At 39.9% G+C, this 20,368-nt stretch overlaps 1 protein-coding gene across 4 annotated transcripts in view; it reads left to right on the forward strand.

Moving 5' to 3' along the window:
- TBC1D4 (TBC1 domain family member 4) overlaps positions 1 to 20,368 on the forward strand; it is a 110,657-nt gene that overhangs the window by 30,338 nt on the left and 59,951 nt on the right. Inside the window, exons 1-2 of one of the 4 annotated variants that reach the window (XM_080576900.1) lie at positions 11,729 to 11,746; positions 12,495 to 12,637. The exons of 2 other annotated variants lie outside the window; for them this stretch is intronic. In XM_080576900.1, coding sequence (XP_080433026.1) covers positions 12,572 to 12,637 — 66 coding nt within the window. In that variant the 5' untranslated portion in view covers positions 11,729 to 11,746; positions 12,495 to 12,571. Of the gene's footprint in view, positions 1 to 11,728; positions 11,747 to 12,011; positions 12,638 to 20,368 lie in introns of those variants that run through there. One more of the 4 variants, XM_080576899.1, reaches the window with a different exon arrangement.

The raw sequence follows: 20,368 nt of genomic DNA on the forward strand, positions 1-20,368 counted from the left end.
TTAATTTTGCTCTCTAAAAGAGTTAAATAAAAATCCTCCATTCAAGATGGAAAACCAGTGAACTAAATCCTCAAAATACTACCTTAAGCAAATATCACCTGTGGTAAATACTATATCTAAGCCTTTGAATGTGGTATCAGGTGTTTTCTGTGTAAAATCTTGGCCCCACCTCCATCTTGGCTCCACCTCCACCAGTTGCCAGCATTTCTGAGGAAAATTAGAGTGTGTGTTAGACTAAGTTAATATGACTGTACTTCTAGGAAAAGGAATTTAGCTGTTTACTGTTTACATGTTATTCAAATGGAAATTCGTAGTGCCTTTTGATATATTAGTAGATACAAAAGGACAGCTTTTGTAGACATAAGGGTTTTTTGTGTTTAATTTTCTTTTATGTTATAGTTTAGTATATGTTGTATAAAGTTGTAAAAGACAATGAAGGAAATCAAATAAATTGCTTGATTTTAGTAGCTGTTTTATTTATATAAATATCCTACTTTAAGATTTCTTATAGTTTATTAGAATGCCTCCAGAGCTGACTTGTACAATGCCTTATTTCTTTCTCCTGCCCTCCAAGTTATTTACTGTTGATAATGCTTCAGTGCAATACATCTCTTAGGGCTATCTGTGTAGTCTTTTGCTTTATGACATCTGATTTTTTCTTTTATGAATAAGTAGCAAAATTATTTTTATTTATTTATTTATTGTTAATTACAAAAGCTATTGTGAAAAATAAGTTATAAATATTAGTACTTTTATACTTATGGTTTTCTATCTAAATCATTACTGTTGCAGCAAGGGACTGAATCTTCAATATATAAATAAATAAAATCCCTTTCCTAAAGTCATGGAGATGGTTTGTAGCAGGTGGTCTGCTGCATTGGAGCTCCTGTTTTCCTATACGAATTCTGCTCTACTCATAAGATTATTATTTCTTGTTTTTCTCTATTTGTCTTTGTTTTTCTATTCATGCTTGTTACCAGACTTCCATGGTATTGCCTACATAGTAAAACCGTTTAGGAAATGATGGCAGAAATGGTTCTTCAGAACAGCTTGCTCTGTGGTTTGTGCTTGCAATGTATTCTGGAATAGTTTCCTTGGAAAGCAATTAAAAAAAAATATCCTTCAGTAGAAAACTTTGACTAGAATAGCTATGTTGGTGAGACATGCTTTATTCTTGGGTGCATTTTGTATTCCATAAAAGCTTTGGTGAGGTGAGAAAAAAACGAAAAAGAGCAGAAGTCATAGCATGCATATTTCTTTATACATTCAGATTTACAAGTTACCTAAATACGGAGATTACTAGGTGTGGAGTGGCTTGGTGTGGAGTGTAGCGTTGATGTATCTGGCAGAACTGAGACACCAGTGCTGTGGAGCTAGTACTGCAGAGGTTTATGAAGATGGAGGAGATAAAGACAAGGAGGATATCTTTTTGCAGTGGGTTGCATATCCCAAGTATATTTGGGTTAAGGAGGTGTCTAAACTCATATTTTAAGATTGCCTGTGCTTATAAAGTGAAAATATAGAATAGAAATCCTTCTCTTAATTCAGAGGTCCACAAAAACTTGTACCTTGTCCAAAAGGCCTAATACTGCAATAACTGTTGATGTTGTAATGCTCTGTAAATCTAACAGAGTTGTCAAAAGTTATTGCTGACCACAAACCCAGTCAGCAGGCTGGGGAATAGAAATGGGGTCCTTTAGTTTTGATGTTCTTCTAGTCTGGGAGAGGACAAAAGCTGAAGCCAAGAAAAAACACTAGTGCAGAGACATAGGCTTAGTGCCCTAAATTGTATCGATCGGTCTGTTACCTTCCTGGATCCAAAGAGCTGGTACTCTCAGTCATTATTGCTGGGATTTCAAATTGAGGCATGCATAGGAGATTAACCTGGAAAATCCTATCACTGTGCCCTGTATTTCACAAAGTGCTACCTTCATGAAATAATATATCCCTATCAGTGGTATGGGATGTATTAGTTCATCAAAACAGCGTTTCAGAGTTCAGATAGGAGCAGAGCTTAGATATGTCATGAACTCCCATTGAACTCTGTGTGCTACTGTGGGGTCCTGCTGGTCCTGGAAAACAAAACTGCCTAAGAAGTAAGCATTAAATGTATTGATACTGAAAAGCATGTGAATCTGTCACTGGTTTTAACATTCTTAGAGGATAATGACATTGTGAACAGCATGTGCCTTGCTGGATGTGGTAGTGTTTTGTGTGAAGTAGAGCCTTGAGTGACAGGTTTAATCTAATTACAGGGAAGCTGATAGCATTAACAGTTGAGGTCTCTCTTGCACAGCTGAACAGCTAGACTCAATGCTGCATTGCGGTGGGTGCTGTGCAAGCATAAATAAAGACACGATACTGTCCTTGAAGAGCTTCTTTGATTTGCCATCCATCCTGCTAAAGCCACCTGCTCTGGGAAGTGGTTCTTGACTCCAGCACCAAACAGATCGGAGCCCTCTGAGCCTGCCTGGCCAGCTCCATCTGGAGGGTATGGGTAGTGTCCACACTGCCCAGCATCTGCCTGGGCTTTGGTCTGGGTTTCTTGTAGAGCAGGCACAGGACCTCCAAGAGTAGGTAGGTGCTTTACGTGGTTCAGAGCCCTTCAAACATGAAGGGAGGATAAGGGGTGATATAGGGTGAACCACGGCAGTTGAGGATTATTGTTCTGATACTAGGGGAAAAAGGGTCAAATCTGATGCAGTCTTACTGTTGTCCCTTATTGTAAAGGGGACATGCAGCAGATTATCCTTTGCTTAATGCCTCGTGTTTGAGGAAAACAAATGGGTAAGACTATGAGAGTCAACAGGACACCTGGGAGTGAGTTTGTATGCACAGCATAGGTGAGCAGGGTTGAGGTTTTGGACTGGAATTGTAAGAAAGTGTCAGATTGAAAGGCATCAAACAGTATTTTCAAACAATTTTATTTTGGTGCCTTTACCTCAAGTACTCTGTATGGCTTTAGGTGCCACAATATGAGAAGGACATAAAACTATTACAGAGTGTCCAAAGTAGGGCCACAAAGCTGAAGTGCTTAGAGGGCAAGATGTGTGAGGAGCAGCTGAGGTCCCTCGGTTTGTCCAGCCCAGAGCAGAGCAGGCTGAGGGGAGGCCTCATGGCGGCCTGCAGCTCCCTCACGAGGGGAGCGGAGGGGCAGGCGCTGAGCTCTGCTCTCTGGGGACAGCGACAGGACCCGAGGGAACGGCATGGAGCTGGGACAGGGGAGGGTCAGGCTGGGGGTTAGGGAAAGGTTCTGCACCCAGAGGGTGGTCGGGCACCGGGACAGGCTCCCCAGGGCAGTGGTCACAGCCCCGAGCCTGCTGGAGTTCAATAAGCATTTGGATGTTGGTCTCAGACATGGTTTGATTTTTTTGAGTGGTACTTTGCGGAGCCAGGAGTCAGACTTGATGATCTTTGTGGGTCTCTTCCAGCTCAGGATATTCAATGATTCTAAAAGTATCAGCAAAACACTTGGCCGGGTATTTACCCACAATGATGCACCATGAAAAACATGCACAGCCTTCTCTTCAGTGTCTTTCATGGTTGTCAAAAACGTGTTTTACCACATTAAATTCATCAACAGCCCATTCAGGGAAAGAGATGGTGATGCTGACAGTCAAGAAATGTGTGTCCAGAGGGTGCTTTCAATCAGCTGGTATTTGTACTACAGGTGCAGGAGATTAGTGACCAAAAGATAGTGAACAGCATCTTCAAAGGCATTAACACTGTTTTGGAGGGACTAGTTTACCTAGATCACTCTGGTTGCCTTGACTTTGGCAGTTTTTGCTTAGAATGAAACTGTGAAAAAAAAAGTTATCTTCTCAAGAGGTAAATTGGTAGAAATTTATTATTGCATTTGGAGAGAGAAGACTGAAAACTCTTTATAATAAAACTCATAGTATTCATAGTGTTTTCCCAGTCATGCCTGATTTAAAAAATAAAATAAAAGTGTTAGGATTCAGGTGGAGTTATTGCAGCTGTACAGTGCTCTGCCTCATGGGCATCTAAACTTCTGTACCTGCCACATCCTCTTTCTGTGTTTTAGAGAGCAGCAGAACAATGACAAAAGTCTTCTGTACAAGAGTTTTCTTCTGAAGATTGTCTCTGTTCCCGAAGCTGAGGTCAAGTTACTGAATGAACTTCTGTAGAGGAACTTAAAGGCAATTGTAGCCACTTGACTGGTAGTATGAGGAGCACGTGTTTGAATTAATCACAGCACAGCAAAGTTTCAGAGTGCTTGCAGAGAACTTCACGTGGAATTGACTGTTGGGAACTAATAAAGCTGGTCACATCTAACAGCAACTGAGTCTACACAACTGTGTAAATGAAATAATCTTACTGATGAAGAAGTAGTTCCTTGATAAAGGGGGAGCTCCTCCAGCGATTGAATAGGTAATGCTGGACCATCTTGGTCTGTGATGAATGTGGGTGTTTCAGCATTCGTTTCTATGACTCATTTCTTTTTGTTTTGTGCATGAATTAGGACATTAAGAAAATGTTCCTCTTATTAATGCGAAATAGAATATTTGTGAAACAATGTTTGCTTAGCAAAACATCTTCAGGAACAGTTAATCCATTTTACTTGAAGAAAGTGTTTGTACCCATTTATACAAGTTGTACCTTATTTCCTGTATTATGCAGGAATATGACAAAAGTTCTGTGCTGTAAATTACTTGGGTGATTTTTTGTCTCAGATAAGGAGTTTGCCAATGCTTCTTTTGATTAATGATTGAGCGCTTATTTGAGTCTTGGGTTTCACTGCCTTTGTAGTTAGTTAATGAGAAAAACCTAGAGTCTGAATTTCAGAGCCAGAATTATTTTACTAATAGTATCAGGAAATGTTTCCACAATAGGGCTGTCAAATTGCCTGCTGATTTGAAAGTGTCATGATTAAAAACATGGTAATCTTTTTCTGCCAGAATGTGTGAAATATCACACTGCAGTTTAATATTACTAATGAAATCGCTTCTTTGCCAGACTAAAAAGAAGTCTCAAACTATAGAGTCACAAAATGTCTTTGGGTACATCTGTGGGATTTGGTTGCTGCCTGTGCTGATGCTCTCCTGTTCAATGTTGGTTCCCTGATGCATGTTTTTCATAGCCCGCAAATGGGAATGTGTGCATCACAAATCATGAAATTACAGCAAATGCAAATTATTCATGAGATCTCCAGAGTTTTTTCAACTAAATTGCTCTCTAATAATTTTGGTACGCAGCTGGTATTTATGATGTTTTTAAGGGAATTTCTGCTGTGGTGTCTTGGTACTATGACTTCTTTGGTTTATCAAAGCATGTAGAGAAGTGAGGCTCAGTGTGCTGCGGGAGTAACAAGGTCAAATATTGAATTCAAGCTGAGGCTTATGAGTCTGTTATGCAAATATTGATGTAAGCTACAATTGGTTATGAGCTGCAGATGTGGATAGGGAAAATGGAGTTGTAATGGAGACTGAGGAGAATTCAATAAAATATGTAGCATATCACTTACAAGATAGACATCTTTGCCTCCTTTTCTTTGCTACACTTATAAATGACATGACTTTCCCTGTTGCTTGTTTCTCGAATTGATCTCTCTGAACAGCAAAAGTGCCTCATGCCACTCCACGCAATGTCTGCACAGACAGACACACTTGACATGTGCTTCTGCTATGTGCAATTGGATACACCACAATTACAGTCACCACATTTCTAAGGAGTGGGTATTTTAACCTAAGCTCTGTCTGTTCCATTGACCTTGCTGATGAACAACTTACATTCTTCCAGCAATTTCCACTTAAAGAAATGTGAATTTCCTCTTAATTCCATTCACAGGCATAAGGTTTAAGAGGTTCTGCAGCAAAATTTGCTGTAAGGTACTTGTACTATGTGCGTTAGAACAATGCTAGAGTTGCTAAGGGATAGAGAAGGATTATTAATGCAGGAAGGGTTGAACCAGTCTGGAAACAAGTCTCTTATGTCTCAGCAGCAATGCGTTTAAAGGGTAATCTTTTCATGTCACTTCTATGTCACTTCTACAGACTTGAAGTTATAATATAAGGCTTTACGAAGAACAAGTCCTATTTCCTCCTTTTTTATAATCCTGAATCAACTCATGGTGTCTTTCAATTGACTCACAAGGATTGTACGTCTAGTAAGGCAGGAGATAATTTTTTTTTTCAAGTGCTTCCATTTCAAATAATTTTGTCTGTTCCTTTGTATTGTTCAGAGTGCCTTAAGCAATGTGCATATTGTGCCAAACTTCCGCATGTTCTCTTTTTATTGCTGAAGTTTACCAAAGCACTGGATTTGCATGTAGTCACATACAAGTAAATGCTTTAGATGTAATTTGGCTCTTGTAATACCTAAGTTTTACAGAATGGTTTAAAGTGAAGAGTTTCAACCTCTGATTATGCTACTTCATTTATCAAAAATGATAACCCTTTGCTTACCTTAGTTGAAACACATTCTGCACTTGTGCACCTCATGCTTTGCATTGGCTTTTGAGAAGCTCCTTGTATTTATTACTAAATATCACTCCTCAGACATTTGCCTTTATCATTAATGCAGCAGTTACATATATATACACCTATATATCACTTATGTAGAACAATGGTTAATTCATTCCTGCCATCCTCATCTCCCACCTTACCACTGAGCATCCTCCTAAAACACAGCTCCAATCCTGCATCCTCTTCTGCTGCAACATCCTGATGCCACTGCTGCCCTAAGGTGCATCCTGTCCGTCTCACCCATCTGAGTCTGGGAGTGCAGAGCTCACGGGACACTTCCAGCACTGTATGAAAGAGGTGCCTGAAGCTGCTGCTTATGGGGGTAAGCTGCAGCTGGGTATCTGCTTAGCAGTTGCTTTTAAAAAGCAAAGCTTTGAAGTGCTTCAAATAACAGTGGTATGTGTACCTTTTGATATAAAGGATGTTCGGTACAAATAGGAGAAAATACTGAAGTACTAAGATAAGCAAATTATGCCGTCATGAACAATGATTCCCAGGGGAGAGCTGACAGTGATCGAAGTGTACCAAAGCAAAACCCTACTTTCACCCAGTTTGTAATGGCTGAATAAACAAACATCCTTGATTAAAAAGAAAGTGGGCCAAGGCACACTAGTGACTGTCGGTGTTACAGCTCCGTCCTGGAAGAGACACGTTATGTGCAAAGCCAAAGTCTTTATGGTTCTCCATTCTGAACAGCAGATCAAACATGCCTGGGCTTAGCTGCATAGATTTTACTGTCAATGCCTAAGAAATAGTGGGACTAGCTGTACCTTTTAAAGCGGATAACTTTCCTAACAGTGTTTTTACTTGCACAGAGGTTTGGTTTTGTTTTTTTTCCCCTATGGAAAATGAGGTTAGGGTTTTGGCAGAGGGGTCCATCATGTAGCAGAACTTAGTTTATCTCATGCCAAACACCAGCACTTGATATCAATAATCTTGGACTCAAATATTGCTCTTGGGTACATTTATCTTTCCCATTGTTCCATAACACAGTAGGAAAAACAGTCTTTAACAATTGTTAGCAGAGAAAATCTGCAAACAGTGGGAGCTGCAATGGTTCTTGCAGTTGTGTAACAAAACCCCAAAATGTTGGCAGTGTTCTGGACCTGGAAGGGAATTTTTGTTGGTGAAACGGTGGTTTCAGGCTGTTGTGCATCATTCTGTTCACTCTGTGTGTGGTATTGAGTTACACTGCACATGCAAAATGTAATCTTTAAAAGATGTGTTTTTCCTCTCCCCACCCCAAAGGGAGTTACATGTAGGGAACATCTGACTGATAAATCCCAACACTATGAATTTGAATTCCCCTGTTGAATGACTGGCAGTAAAAATGGGTGATATATTTCTTTTCTGTAGTCAGATCTAGCTTTTCTAGTTTTCAGTGAGGCTAGCTTCTGATATGGAGCATGTGTAGGTTTTAAGGAAAAGAAAGATACAGGATATATCTCTTCTGTTTCTTCCTAGTAAGGGGAACTAAAGCACAGAATACTTTTTTCCCTCTTGTAGTCCTCCCCAGGTTGTTTGACTACAAATCATGTTTTACAAACAGCAAAACAACTTTCTAAGGCAAATAGTTTTAATTAAACTTCAGGCAAAGATCCTTTTGACTTTATAAGACAAAAATCAGTTGAGAAGCTAAGATATTTAAGGAAAGAACAGGATAATATCTACTCTGTTTTTAGTTAGAGCAACCTAGTTTGTTACATTGAAGGAGGTAAAACTTTCTTAGGTACATTGCTGTTGTCATTTTGATGCTATATGAAATTGAAAGATGGATGAGACTTCCAGATCTTCTTAAAGATAGGAGAGTGTACTTCCCTTATTTCCTACTCTGTGCATAATAGTTTTCTCTGGAAGAGACCTGGTGAATGGCAGCCCTGTTGTTGAATGCGCATGGTTGGGTACCTAGGATCCTCAGACCTAGTAAACTAATTCAATGCCACCTTTCAGCACATCTCCGCTAAACCCATGCTGTCTTTCATTAGACTGCACCAGTGGTGTGGAAAGCCTTCAGACCAGCCCTGAGACAGGCACAGGTCAGAGCACAAGACACATTCCAGCTCTTGTTCAAACCTGTCTGCTTTGCAGGAAAGATACAGGGAGAAGTGTTCAAGTGCTGGCAGCTATACAGTAACTTTGCAATATCTGTTCTTAACTCAAAGTAGTAATATAGCAGCCATTCAGCATCTCCCTCCCACCCTCAGCTAGAATTAAAGCATGTCGGCATAACCAGCCATGGGATGTGTTGTGCAGAAACAGCATGTGTAAGAACATTGTGGGGCTTTACTTTGGTAGGCTAACCTGGCTGGTCATCAGCTGCAAAGATGTCAGTTGCCTGATAACTGCACTGAAGATGTATGCTCTGATTTCTCTTTGATCATTGAGGCACTCAAAAAAATGTAAGCCTTCCTTCCATTAAGATTATGAGCCTCTTTGGTAATACATTTTGATTCAGAGGCAGGGTTAGAGAGGGAGTTCTTTGTTAGGAATTTATATACAACAAAACTTCTCATCCAGTATACTTTCTAATAAAACTTTTTAATGGGGTCTCTTGAGAGGCTCAAACATTTCCTTCATCACTTATTCCATAAACTACTTACCTTTAAATGGTTGCATGCTTCGTTTCAGGTACTTAGGTGCATCTGTGGTTCATACCAATGGATTTTGAAAGGATCCACTGAATGGTGACATATTGCTCTGACTTTATTGTTCCAAATGCTAAGATTTAGGTAAAGTGTTAGCCTGAGTCCTGTCAATGAGAACAGATGGTACACCTGCAAGAATAAACTTGTCTTGTCTCTGAAAACCCCTTTTCATTTGGGGTGCATTCAGCTAGTTTGTATTTTTGTAATTGAAGACACTGTTAAATACCTTTATCATCATGTCTACCTGGTGCACAAGACCTCTTCTTTTTATGCTGATGGTTTTGGAGAGACAGCCAGACCAAATCACTGATGTAGCAATAATAATTTATAGTGCTGCAAGATAGTTTTTCCCTTACTCGTTATCATGTTCAAGAACAAAGTCCAGGTAGGTGGTTATGTGCTGCCAGGTAGTGTCATAGCTGCTGCTGTATCAGTAGCAGCAATGCTGTTGTAGCAGAGCTGTTGGTTGGGAACAAGTCATGACATCTTTTGAAATAGTTAATGGTATAATAGTTGGCTTTTGAGACTACAGTAAAGGAATTTTCTGTTGTAGGAGGTATGGTTGATTGGGTGTATTCTTAACCTGTTTTACTGGTCATTTTAAATAGGAGTTGTAAAAAACAACTTCGGCCTGCTGAGCAGCAGAGTGGGCTCTTGTCAGAGAACAGCTCTTACTGCTGCTTGTACAATTTTCCCCAAAGAACTAGAAAAATGCTAGCTACTATTCTTACTTCTGTCACTGAGAACAAAATCTATTATTAATTTTTGCAGAACTTCCTAAAAGTGTCTTTTGACTAATGCCATAATATTTACAGAATTCCTGACATGTGAAATGTCTAAATCTTATAGAGTTTTAACTCCAAAATAATTTTCCATATTTAAAACTAAGGTTTTTCATTGCTATACATGTATATCTCCTTTTCAATTGAGCTGTCTTCATAGCTGTAGTAATTGAATTGACAATATCTTTCAGTTATATAGGTGCGGGACAAGAAAAAAAGGGGGCAAAAATCTGTTGAAGTTAGTACAGGTGATGTTACATTTAATGAAATACTTCAGCAATGGCATTTGGGGGCAAAGAATCAACAGATATATTGTAGCTGAGTTTCATGGGACTTGAAGCAATACTTTGTTTGCCAGGTGATGGCACTGGAAGATGTTCAGGTGTTGTTTTCACAACGCCATGCAATTTCCACCAAACGGGTTCTCTTCTACAGGTTACTTCATTGTTATCACTTGCAGATGACCCTCTCTGACTTCGTATGGATCACCTTCATAAATTTTTCTGCTGTCAGAAGTCAAGTTTCCAAAGATGATCTTTCCAACAAGTGAACATAAACTAAGTCTCACGTACAATTTTAACCTAATATTTTTTTTTACTCCCCCAAGTCTGTTTAGGTAAAAGCAAAACCAAGAGAAAAAAAAAAAGGCTGACAGAATCAGTTGGAGGAGACCTACGTGTATTTGACAAGGGTTTGTCTTTTGCCAAACTCTTGAGTATTTGATGGTATTATCACTTTTCAGGTCTTGCCTCTGCCTTTCCCCCAGCTTGCAAGCTGATTACTTGTGTAGAAACCTATAGTATTTTCTGAAAGTTTATATGCTTTCTAGACCACTGTCAGTGCACGGCACGGTTTTGGTGAAGCTGGTCATTCGTTAGAAGGAACCTTTAGCAGACTCCTTAAATGTCTTTTTTTTTTTTTTTTTCCTTCCCCCCCCTCATAATCAGTGCTATTGCCCAAAGTTAACCACTTGGAGCTAGCAGAACCACCATTTGCACAAGAGGGAGTATATATCTCAGATTGAGATTTTGAAATACGTTTAGTTGCTTTCTGTAAGCAAGGGTCATCAAGCACACATTGATTAATGTCTAAAACTTGTGCAAGGATTTCTTGGAAGCTGTAAACTCCCAGATATAAGGGAGGGTCTGGAAGAGTTTTTTCCCAGACCTGTCCAAGTGTGGTAAGTTGTTCTCTAAATGTGCGTGAGGCGATCCTGTAGCAACTTAGTAGAGCTTTGCGGTGGGATTCCCTGAAGTTCCCAGGCTTGCTAGATGCAACTTAGCTCAAGCCTCCCTAGGGTTTATCTTGCTAAACATAAACTCTGATTGAAAGGGAACCAGAGGTGGTAACAGGGAGACTGATCCCTCTCATATTGCTTCCTTTTTCTCAGGTCTACTCATTAAGAAAGAAACTCTCTCTTAATGACTAGTACATCAGGGGGTGGTGGAGGCAGTAGGGCAGAAGGTTGTTGTACCTGCTATAGTATAGATATGTGGTCTTCTTCCTATTAGAGTGTGCTTACTACCAGGGATTGAAGTTGGAAACCTTTGAAATGCCACCGTCAGGTGTGCAGCATGCAGTAGGAAAAGCCCTGCCTTCTCTGATGTTTATCATTTGGCTGATAACAAATAGTACCATTGGTTCGTTAGCAGCTCAAATGGCAGTTGATCATTTAGCCACACTACAGGGTTAAAAACCTTCTGGATAATAGTGTAGTGTAAGGGGAAGATGTGAAAGCTTTTTAACATATATATATATATATGTTAAATATATATGCAGACTATCATCTGTCCTGGAGAAGAAGGCTAAATTCTGGCTACAAACCAAAACTGAAGTACATAAATTCTCATAATTAAATAGGTGGATATTAGGAAATACCTCTGTTGCCTTAACCCACTTTTTTAATTGCGTAACTTTGCGCAGGGGGAAGGGTGTTGGTGGGGTATGAAGAATTTGCTTTAAAAGGAATGAGGTTTTTACAAATAAGAATTAATTCCTAACTTATATGAAGCAGAGATGCAATGGTAATAGGAAATAACCGGGAAAAGAATTGTAAGTAAATAACCAGGATGAGGGGAAAAAAAAAAAAAAAGCTTTCACCTGTTCAGTATTACTCAAGATAACAGATTAGATTCAGTAACTTTGATTCTGGTGTGGTGCTCATTTGAAAACGAGTCTTCCGAATGACTTCAGTGGAAACCAGATTGGGATTTTATTTATTTATTTAATTAATAAACTGAAAAAGGCCAGACAACAGAAGAAGATAAACTGAGTGTCTTTATCTTCAAAGGGACTCTTGCCTGGTTTGGGGCTCTACCTTAGGGTTGGTTTATGCAGAGGTGATAAAAAATTGAGCTCAGTGTTAGTGGATTATTGCTGTTTCACAGTCCTGAATTTATTCACCCAAAGGCACGCAAACCTGTGCTTAACTGAGATGTTCAAGTTACCATTATATTTCAGTGGCAGCCTAGTAAATCAAGTCTATGGAATCTGGGGTGCTCGTGCCTGACAAAATGTTGGCATCTACCTCAAGGCTTGGTGAGAGGTGTTTTGTTATCTAACTCTGTTTCATCTGCCTGTAGTGTGAATTCAGATTCTTCAGTCAGAAAGACTTATTTTGGGTGAAAATTGGGAAGATACTAGGGGGCAAGAGGACAGCATGACAGGGTGGGATTCAGCTAAAGACTCAAGTTCCACCTTCATCAGATTACTACACATGAATAAGGTATGGTAATAATATTCCTCACCATCTTTTATTTACTTTCCACTAAATTATTAATCCAGTCTCATATATAACTTAATATAACTCATAATAAATAGTCTTGTCTAAAGCATGATAAGTTGTGTTTTGATCAACAGTCTCAGAACTACTTCATGAGTTCTTTAGCTTACTTTAATAAAAATATGAGTCCCAGACAGTTTTAAAGTATTATATGGCTATCTTGCATTTGAAGACCTCTGATTAGCCAAACATGGTACTACATCAGTGGCTTATGTGCTATTTGGAGTCCATCTTTTTATTGAATATGATAGAAAATCAGGGTTTTTTTTTTTGTAATGAACTTGGCTATAACTTAAGTAGTTTTTGCTTTGTCTTACAAAATAACAAAATACTAGCTGCCTATACTCAGAATTAAGAATGGTTTGAGTGCATAAGGGTTGAGTAACACTGGAAGGACATGAGGTTTAGTTCTTGTGTATCTGTAAAACGTGAAGTCTTCACTTGTAGAAGCCATGGACAATCACTGTGAGACAAGCTAACAGGGTTGTGTTGGACTCACCACTGTCCTGCTGAGGATGTGGCTTTATCTTGTTGCTCTTCAGTGTAAGCCTTTAGTGGAGGGGAAGCTCCAGATATTAAATCTCTAATTTGCCTTCAGAGGCAGCATTGAAGGCAGGAAAATGCAGTCAAATTCTTAAGCAGCAGATGGTGTTGAATGACATATTGCTAAGTGTAAGTGTGGACAGGTCAATATTGAATACAGCAAATTGGTGTGGCATTGATGATGATCAATAGTGTAGTGTCTATGTGCTTTATCAGCATTTTGAGTCATTTGGGTTAATAGTGTAGAGAACTACGAATGTAACCAATGAAATACTGCAATGTGTGTGGGGCTAAGAAGGAGTAGGCAAGGAGGTCTTGCACTTGTGAAGCAAAGGGATCTTCACCATGCCTGAAATGACTAACACTGTGTTAGTGTTGGTGTGAAATTGTAAAACATTGGGTAGTAAGAAAGGTCTAGATCGCTGCAAAACAAATACTCAGGCAATTTTGTGAGTTAGGGACTACGTCGTTTTGATCCACTTCCTTCTGCTTTTAAGAGATAAGAAAGTTGTATTGTAATCTGCTGGATACCTCAGAAGATTCTGTTAGGCCTCCAGTATTTCCTAGAAAACAAATGTGAAATCATCTGGTGAGATGAAACAGAAATAAGAGTGAAAGAAAAACATGCAAATAAAATCCACAATAAGAATTTATTTCATGTAAAGTGATTCAGTAATTTTTTTTTCTTTGGTATCTTTAGTCTTGTAGTTTTCCATATTATCCTATGTCCTCAGCTACTTGCTGGACAAGAAACGATGTGTTATGCCAGCTGCAGCTGATGTTTGATTAGAGCACACTTCTATGTGCATTGGCCAGCTGAGCAGAGCAGATGCCTTCAGTACATACTTGACAGTTCTCTGTGTGGGTGTCTCTGCCTTACCTGGCCACTCTCTCACTTTCTCTTCCTCCCCTCTCTCCCTCCCCCTCAAAAAACCAAGCAAACAAAAAACCTGAAAAGCCCCACCTCATGGCAAACATGTGGTCAATCTTATGGCAGTGAGAAGTCAAATTTAGTGGGAGACTTGGGCTCTGGATGCTTATTAGGATGGAGAAGGCGAGATGGAACTGATGATGTAATTTCATTTAAAAACAAAACAATGAAACAAAGAAACATAAATTAGATTGCACTCTTCACGCTACTTATCTGCTATGCCATATGAATCGACTTTACTAGGGAATGGAATATCACTTTCTGAAGTAAGAAGAAACAGAACTTGATGCCTAAAAATAAATTTGAATATGAATTGTGTGAGACGTGGAGCTTTTAAAATTGGAGCTTTTATATCACTTTTACACAATTCTTACCAAATCCTTGAAAGTGCTTTGCTGTTGCTTTGAAGTGTTTCCAGGCAGAATTCAGTGCAAAGCACTTAGCTTTCCTCTTAGTTCTCCAAGTTCATGTAGAAGTTGCATGGTTGTAATATTTTCAGTTGCTTGGTACATAAAGACTCAATCCTGTATTTCAAGGAGAGAAAAAAAAAAAAAAAGTTTGATGGAGGCCTTTCCATATTGCTGAAATCTGTGGGGTGCATCTTCTAAACCATATCCAGCTCCTTGAATGCATAGGAAAATGGTGTCAGTATGAGTGACTTCAGAGAGACTAGGAAAGATACAAAGTGGATGCTGTTGGCCCACCTTGTTTGAACTATTGTAGGCTGTCTTGAATTTGGCTGCTTCAGGAAATGTCAGCAAGCAGTTAAGTATACTAATGATGGGTGAAATAGAGGGGGGAAAGCTTTATCTTCCGTCTTCTCCTCTTGGGAAAGATGGACTTTGCTCTTTGGTTCAAGTTCTGGGAGCAAAGAGGAGGAACAAAGGAGGAAAAATATTAGACTTGATATGTTCTTTATAGTCTGGAAGAAATGGTAAAGGCTTGGGCTTTATTTAAAGGGGAAAAAAAGTCAGATGAAAGTAGAGAAGCTTTTAAACTTAAAAGTATAAAAAACTTCAGTTGCACTCCATTTTTATGTAACATTATAGCAAACAAGTTTCTTTGCTCCTCCCCTCCACTGCTAGCAAGTAAAATGAAGAGCATTTCCTCTCTAGCTTCCTAGTCAAACAGGTAGGACTGAAGCACACATAAACCCTTCATTCTTCTAAAGAACAAACAAGCTCCTTCAGCTGTCAGGGATTAGGTGAGAAAAGGTGACTTACTTAGAAACAACAAAAAAAAAACACACCCAAAATGTTTTGACATTATAGTTAGGCTGCTTCTGGTTAAGAACAACAACGAAAAGATAAAGAAAATGTTTTAACAGAAGTTATAATAATTCTTATGTAAGAAAAATATTTTCTTTCTTTTTCTATTGCATAGGTTTTGTGATTACATAATAGAGATCTTACAACATACATCAGACCTGATGAACCTATGCAGGCATTTAAAACTCTGATCCCGCAGTTGAATTTTAGAGGAAGACCCCCTTTTCTTTCAGACACCTGCTTATTAGAAATGCTTCTAGGAAGCAGTCTATCAGTACTCTTCTGGACATGGAAGGAGACACCTTAGAGCCTGCATCTTTACAATAATGCAGAAACACTGGTGGGACAGGGTGAGACAGTAATTACTGCTAGAAAGAGCAGAGGTTTCCACTTTTCAACTCCTTGAATGCCTCAGAAAAGTGAGTTCTTTTTCCTCCAAGCAGATAGACTAGCAAGCTCAGTATTCTAACCGTAACCTTTTAGTGGTGAACTTGTTTGGCAGGTCTGCCAAAGAAATGAACTTGCACATGAATATAACGAATGCTGTACTAAACAAGTTCACTTTCTGCCATTCGTAATATAATGAGGACCGCTTTCTCAGTTTTGCTTTTAAAACTAAAAGCACTTGCAGAGGGTCCTCAGTGAGCCCTCAGAACAGAGCAGAACAACAGGAACAAGGCCGGGCATTGTAGTCTCTCGGCCACACTTCTGTTCCCTTGCCAAGTGCTCTGAAACCCACTGTGTGTGCCGCGAGGTTGATTTACTGCACCTTTGCGTGCAGCGGGTGTCTCTTGCTCCCTTCCTTGCTGACCTCATATTAAAATCAAGTCCTGCTGTCCAGTTCCTGGCTGTCTCTCAGCTGAATGTGTCTATTGATGTAAAACCACAAAGACTAGGGTGCAAAAGTCTCCTGTAAGAATAAAGCACTGGTGTGCTCCCTGAGCACAGCTCTAGGATTAAGTTGTAGGTGTAGAGACAGCATTTGGTGGTTGCCACAAGATAATTTTCTGCTTAAAGTTTGAAGTGTCCCCCACTGGTGATACGCCTGTCAGCTGGTCACTAGCAGCAAAGGCACACAGTAGGACCTGCAGTGTTTGTTCAGTTCAGAGATTGTTACTGTGTTGGTCATCCATGCTGTGCTGTATAACAGTGTGATTAAATCCAGGTGTAAAAGTAGGCTGCGTTTGAAGAAAAAATAAGAATATTTAGCAGTATATTGATAGTAAGGAAATGGTAAGTGTCTGTGGTGGGTTAACCTTGCCCAGCACAGCAGCTGGACACCCACTCACCTACCCCGCAACTGGAAATGGGGAGCAAATGGGATGGAAAAATGCATAGGTTGAGCTAAAGACAGGGAGATCACTTACCAGTTACCATCACAGGCAAAACAGACTTGGAGAAAATTCATTTTTTTGTCCAATTGAAATCGATTTGGAAGTTGAGAAACAGAGCAAAAAAGAACTAAAACACCTCCCCCCTCCCTGACCTCACTTCTTCATTCCTGGCCTTCCCCTCCGCTCCCAGTGGTGCAAGGGGATGGGGAATGGGGGTTGTGGTTGGCAGTCCATAACGGCTCCTCTCTGCCACTCCTTCCCCCTCGTGTTTTGCCCCTGCACCACTGTGGGGCCTGTCCATGGCTGCAGCCCTTCGGGACAGGCTAGGAGCCCTTGAGCTCCTGTCAGGGGAGCCTGCCTCGCCATGCTCCCCCTCTCCACAGTCCGAAGGGGAATCTCCACTGCAGCACCTGGAGCACCTCATCCCCTCCTTTTTCTCTCACCTGGGTGTTCACAGGGCTGCTTCTTGCCCCTTTTTTCCTCACTCATGTCTTGTCCAGTGTTTTTTGCCCTTTCTCACATAGGCTGTGTCCTCCACGGGGCAGCCCTGGCCTCTCCTCACAGAGGAGCCCTGCAACCACCTTGCCATGGACGCTCCATCCAACATCCAGTTTTTAATTAGCTGAGAGGGGCGTGTAGGCTCCTAAATTGCAGTGTGGCTTTTTGGAAAGGGAAGAACAACAAAAAGTGTCTACTTGGAAAGGTAAACTTGAGCTCTTTTTTATTTTTTAGACTTCTCCCTTTTCCCTGTATGCAGAATGAAGGATTTCTTTCAGTCCTGCCTACTAACTTTGCAGATCCTCTTATATGGCTCTGATTGCTGCTGGCACTGGGTTGCAGTGGTGGAAAGTGGGAAAGTAGAGAAAAATTCTCTCTTCAGGGGAAAACACGAAGGCTTTGCATTCAGACTGCAATTTTTATTCAGGAAAGGGGAAATACAAACTTCAGCCAAGCATTGGATCCATCATTTCTTTTAGGGCTGTCCCTGTTATCATCGCATTTGTTTTGTCCTCCCATGTCATCTTGACTATCCTCCCTTGGCTATCAGAGTAAATACAGTATTTAAACACAACACATAATTTGATTAGCTTTGTATGAATACACTATGCAAGCAGCATCCATCTAAAAGCATTTAGCCCCTCAGTGATTGCTCTTCTCAGATCTGTGGGCATGCAGAGGCTTTGTTAAGTGGCTGATTAAATCCAGGCTGAGGACATAAACCTGAAATCTGCTGTTTCTGTGCTACCTGTGGTGCCTGTAATGCGCTTCAGTAAACGTGTTCAAGGCTTGGTGGAAGTGTAAGGTTAACTCAGTGCGGGGTGTTTTATCACAAAAGAACTGTGTGTTTTGCTAGATAACGTAGGGTGGTGTTCAGATAAGCAGTCAAATAATATAAATACAGCTTTGTTCTTAAAGTGATGAAGGGACATCTTGTATTAGAGCAGCTCCCTCCCCTATTCAGTCTAGTAGACACTAGATACTTTAAATTACCTATGGACTTTATAGCTCTGAAACTCCATTTTTGCCAGTTGTTGAACAGTAGCTGCTGGGTAGAGTTTCACAGCCCATGTTTTTTCATCTGTGATCAGAGAAATCCTGCTCACGAAACCTGTGAAGGGGCTGGGTAGAGTTGGGTTGGCAAACCTTTGATTTTTTGTAAATGACCAAGTGGAATTATTTTCGTACATAATATGGGCGTGAGCATCTAAGTAAACCCTGTAAAAAACACAGTAATGTCTGCAGTCTAATTTGTATGCAACTATAATGACGAACATTTTTGGCGTGATATCTTGAGAAATTACTGGGGGAGCTCTTCAGTATCTCAGCTTCCAGGTAGATCTCCTCCTTGTTGGCCGCACGTTTAGGACCAACAGCAGAGGCAGGTTCCCACCTGGCAGGGGTTTCATCTGTCCTCTTGTCACTACCCATGTCATTCTTTCTGTCAATTGGAGGCTTTCTGATTGTGCTGCCTGGAATCACGGTGTAAGACACACACACAGTTTTTGTCCACTGAGGTTTTGATAGATGCCTGGAAGTTCCAAGGGTGACAGCAAGGGGCTGTATGTGTGTGCGTGCGCGCTTTCAGCAGCTGGTGTTCCTGGCTCTTTCATCTCTTCCCCAACGCTAATTTCAAGCTTTGAAATAGAAGGTCTTGCTCTGAAGGCAAAACTCCGCTTGTTTTGAGAGGGCCAGTACTTTGTCAGTAATTACGTGTTTCTACTGCTTATGCCAATACTACTGAGCTGTTAGCTGCATGAATCATGATTTCAGCTTCCAGTTGGGCTCATTTGAGAACTGCAGAATCCAAAGTGATGTATTCTTGTACATTTTAACATAACAAGTGATTTGTAAAAGTTTAACTACCATTTACTTTGTTTATGAGCATATCAGGTCTTGGGATTTGACAGCTCCTATAGGTGCAGGTCCTTTTTATTCCCCCTGGAAAGCATGGTAAATCAAAACCATGAAAAAACAAATCTCAAGGAATATAATTAAAAAGCAGTAGGTGATTACTTCCTCCATTAGGTATTTTCCTCTCTTGTCCACAGCTTTCTTTTCCCATATAAAGAATCTTCTACGTTCTGAAGCTGGCGCATAGAGAAAATAAGGCTGTAAAGAAAACAAACGAAAAATATTTTTTAAATCCTTGTGTAGTACATAAGTATTCTCCCAAATATCCGTATGGCTTTTTGCTTGCTGGATTAAACAGTAGAATATTTCATAAAATGGGTAAAATTATACAAATATCTTTTTCTTAGAGTGACAACTCCTTTACTGTAAATTTCCTGATTATGAAAGAAGATGTAATTTAAAGGCTGGGGGGAATCCTAATTTCTGTGTGGCAAGTGTGCATCCCTTAGGTTTTATCAAGGTGAGGCTATTAGTGAAGCTTGTGTCTCATAAGCAATTTTTAACTGCTTGGGAATCCACAGCAGACAATTGGTGTAGCTATATGTTTACAACACAGGACTCTTGGGGAAAAAAACTTTCCTGCAAGATGACCCTTTGTTTCTAGTAAAATACTTGTTACAGTCAACATTTATTAGAGCTGCATCACCTCACTTTGATCATCATTTCCTACCTATATTGATTAGGTACAAGAAAACAAACAAACGAAATGCTGGTGCTGCCTATTGTTCTTTACCAGTATCTGACTCTTCCAGTAATCAGATATTTGCCATTGGAAATAAGCCTTGTGTCTCTTACATCCTGTATTGCACCTTCATGCCACTTAAAAACACTCAGTATTACACCAGGATATTATTACATGACATATGTCTGTTATTACCTAATGTGTCTCTTTTGAAGTTCTGCCTTAAAATTAGCCTCCTACTTACCTATTTATCCACTTAAACCAGCAACTGATTTCTAGAACTGAAAAGCACTCAGCCTTGATGCTTTTGAGAATTTTTTACTTGAAAGACTATAATTCTTTGGTCTGCAGTTATACCTAAAAACTTCAGACCTGTCAATCCAGCAACTATTAACAGACTTTGTTCTGCATTCCTGTAATTAGCTGAATTGGTAGGTAACGCTTTTTTGTAAGCTCTTACTTCAGTATATCCTTAACATGGACTAACTTCTAATGGGTGCTCGA

The sequence above is a fragment of the Anser brachyrhynchus genome (genome assembly GCF_964034855.1).
Source record: "Anser brachyrhynchus genome assembly, chromosome: 1".
Lineage (NCBI taxonomy): Eukaryota > Metazoa > Chordata > Aves > Anseriformes > Anatidae > Anser > Anser brachyrhynchus.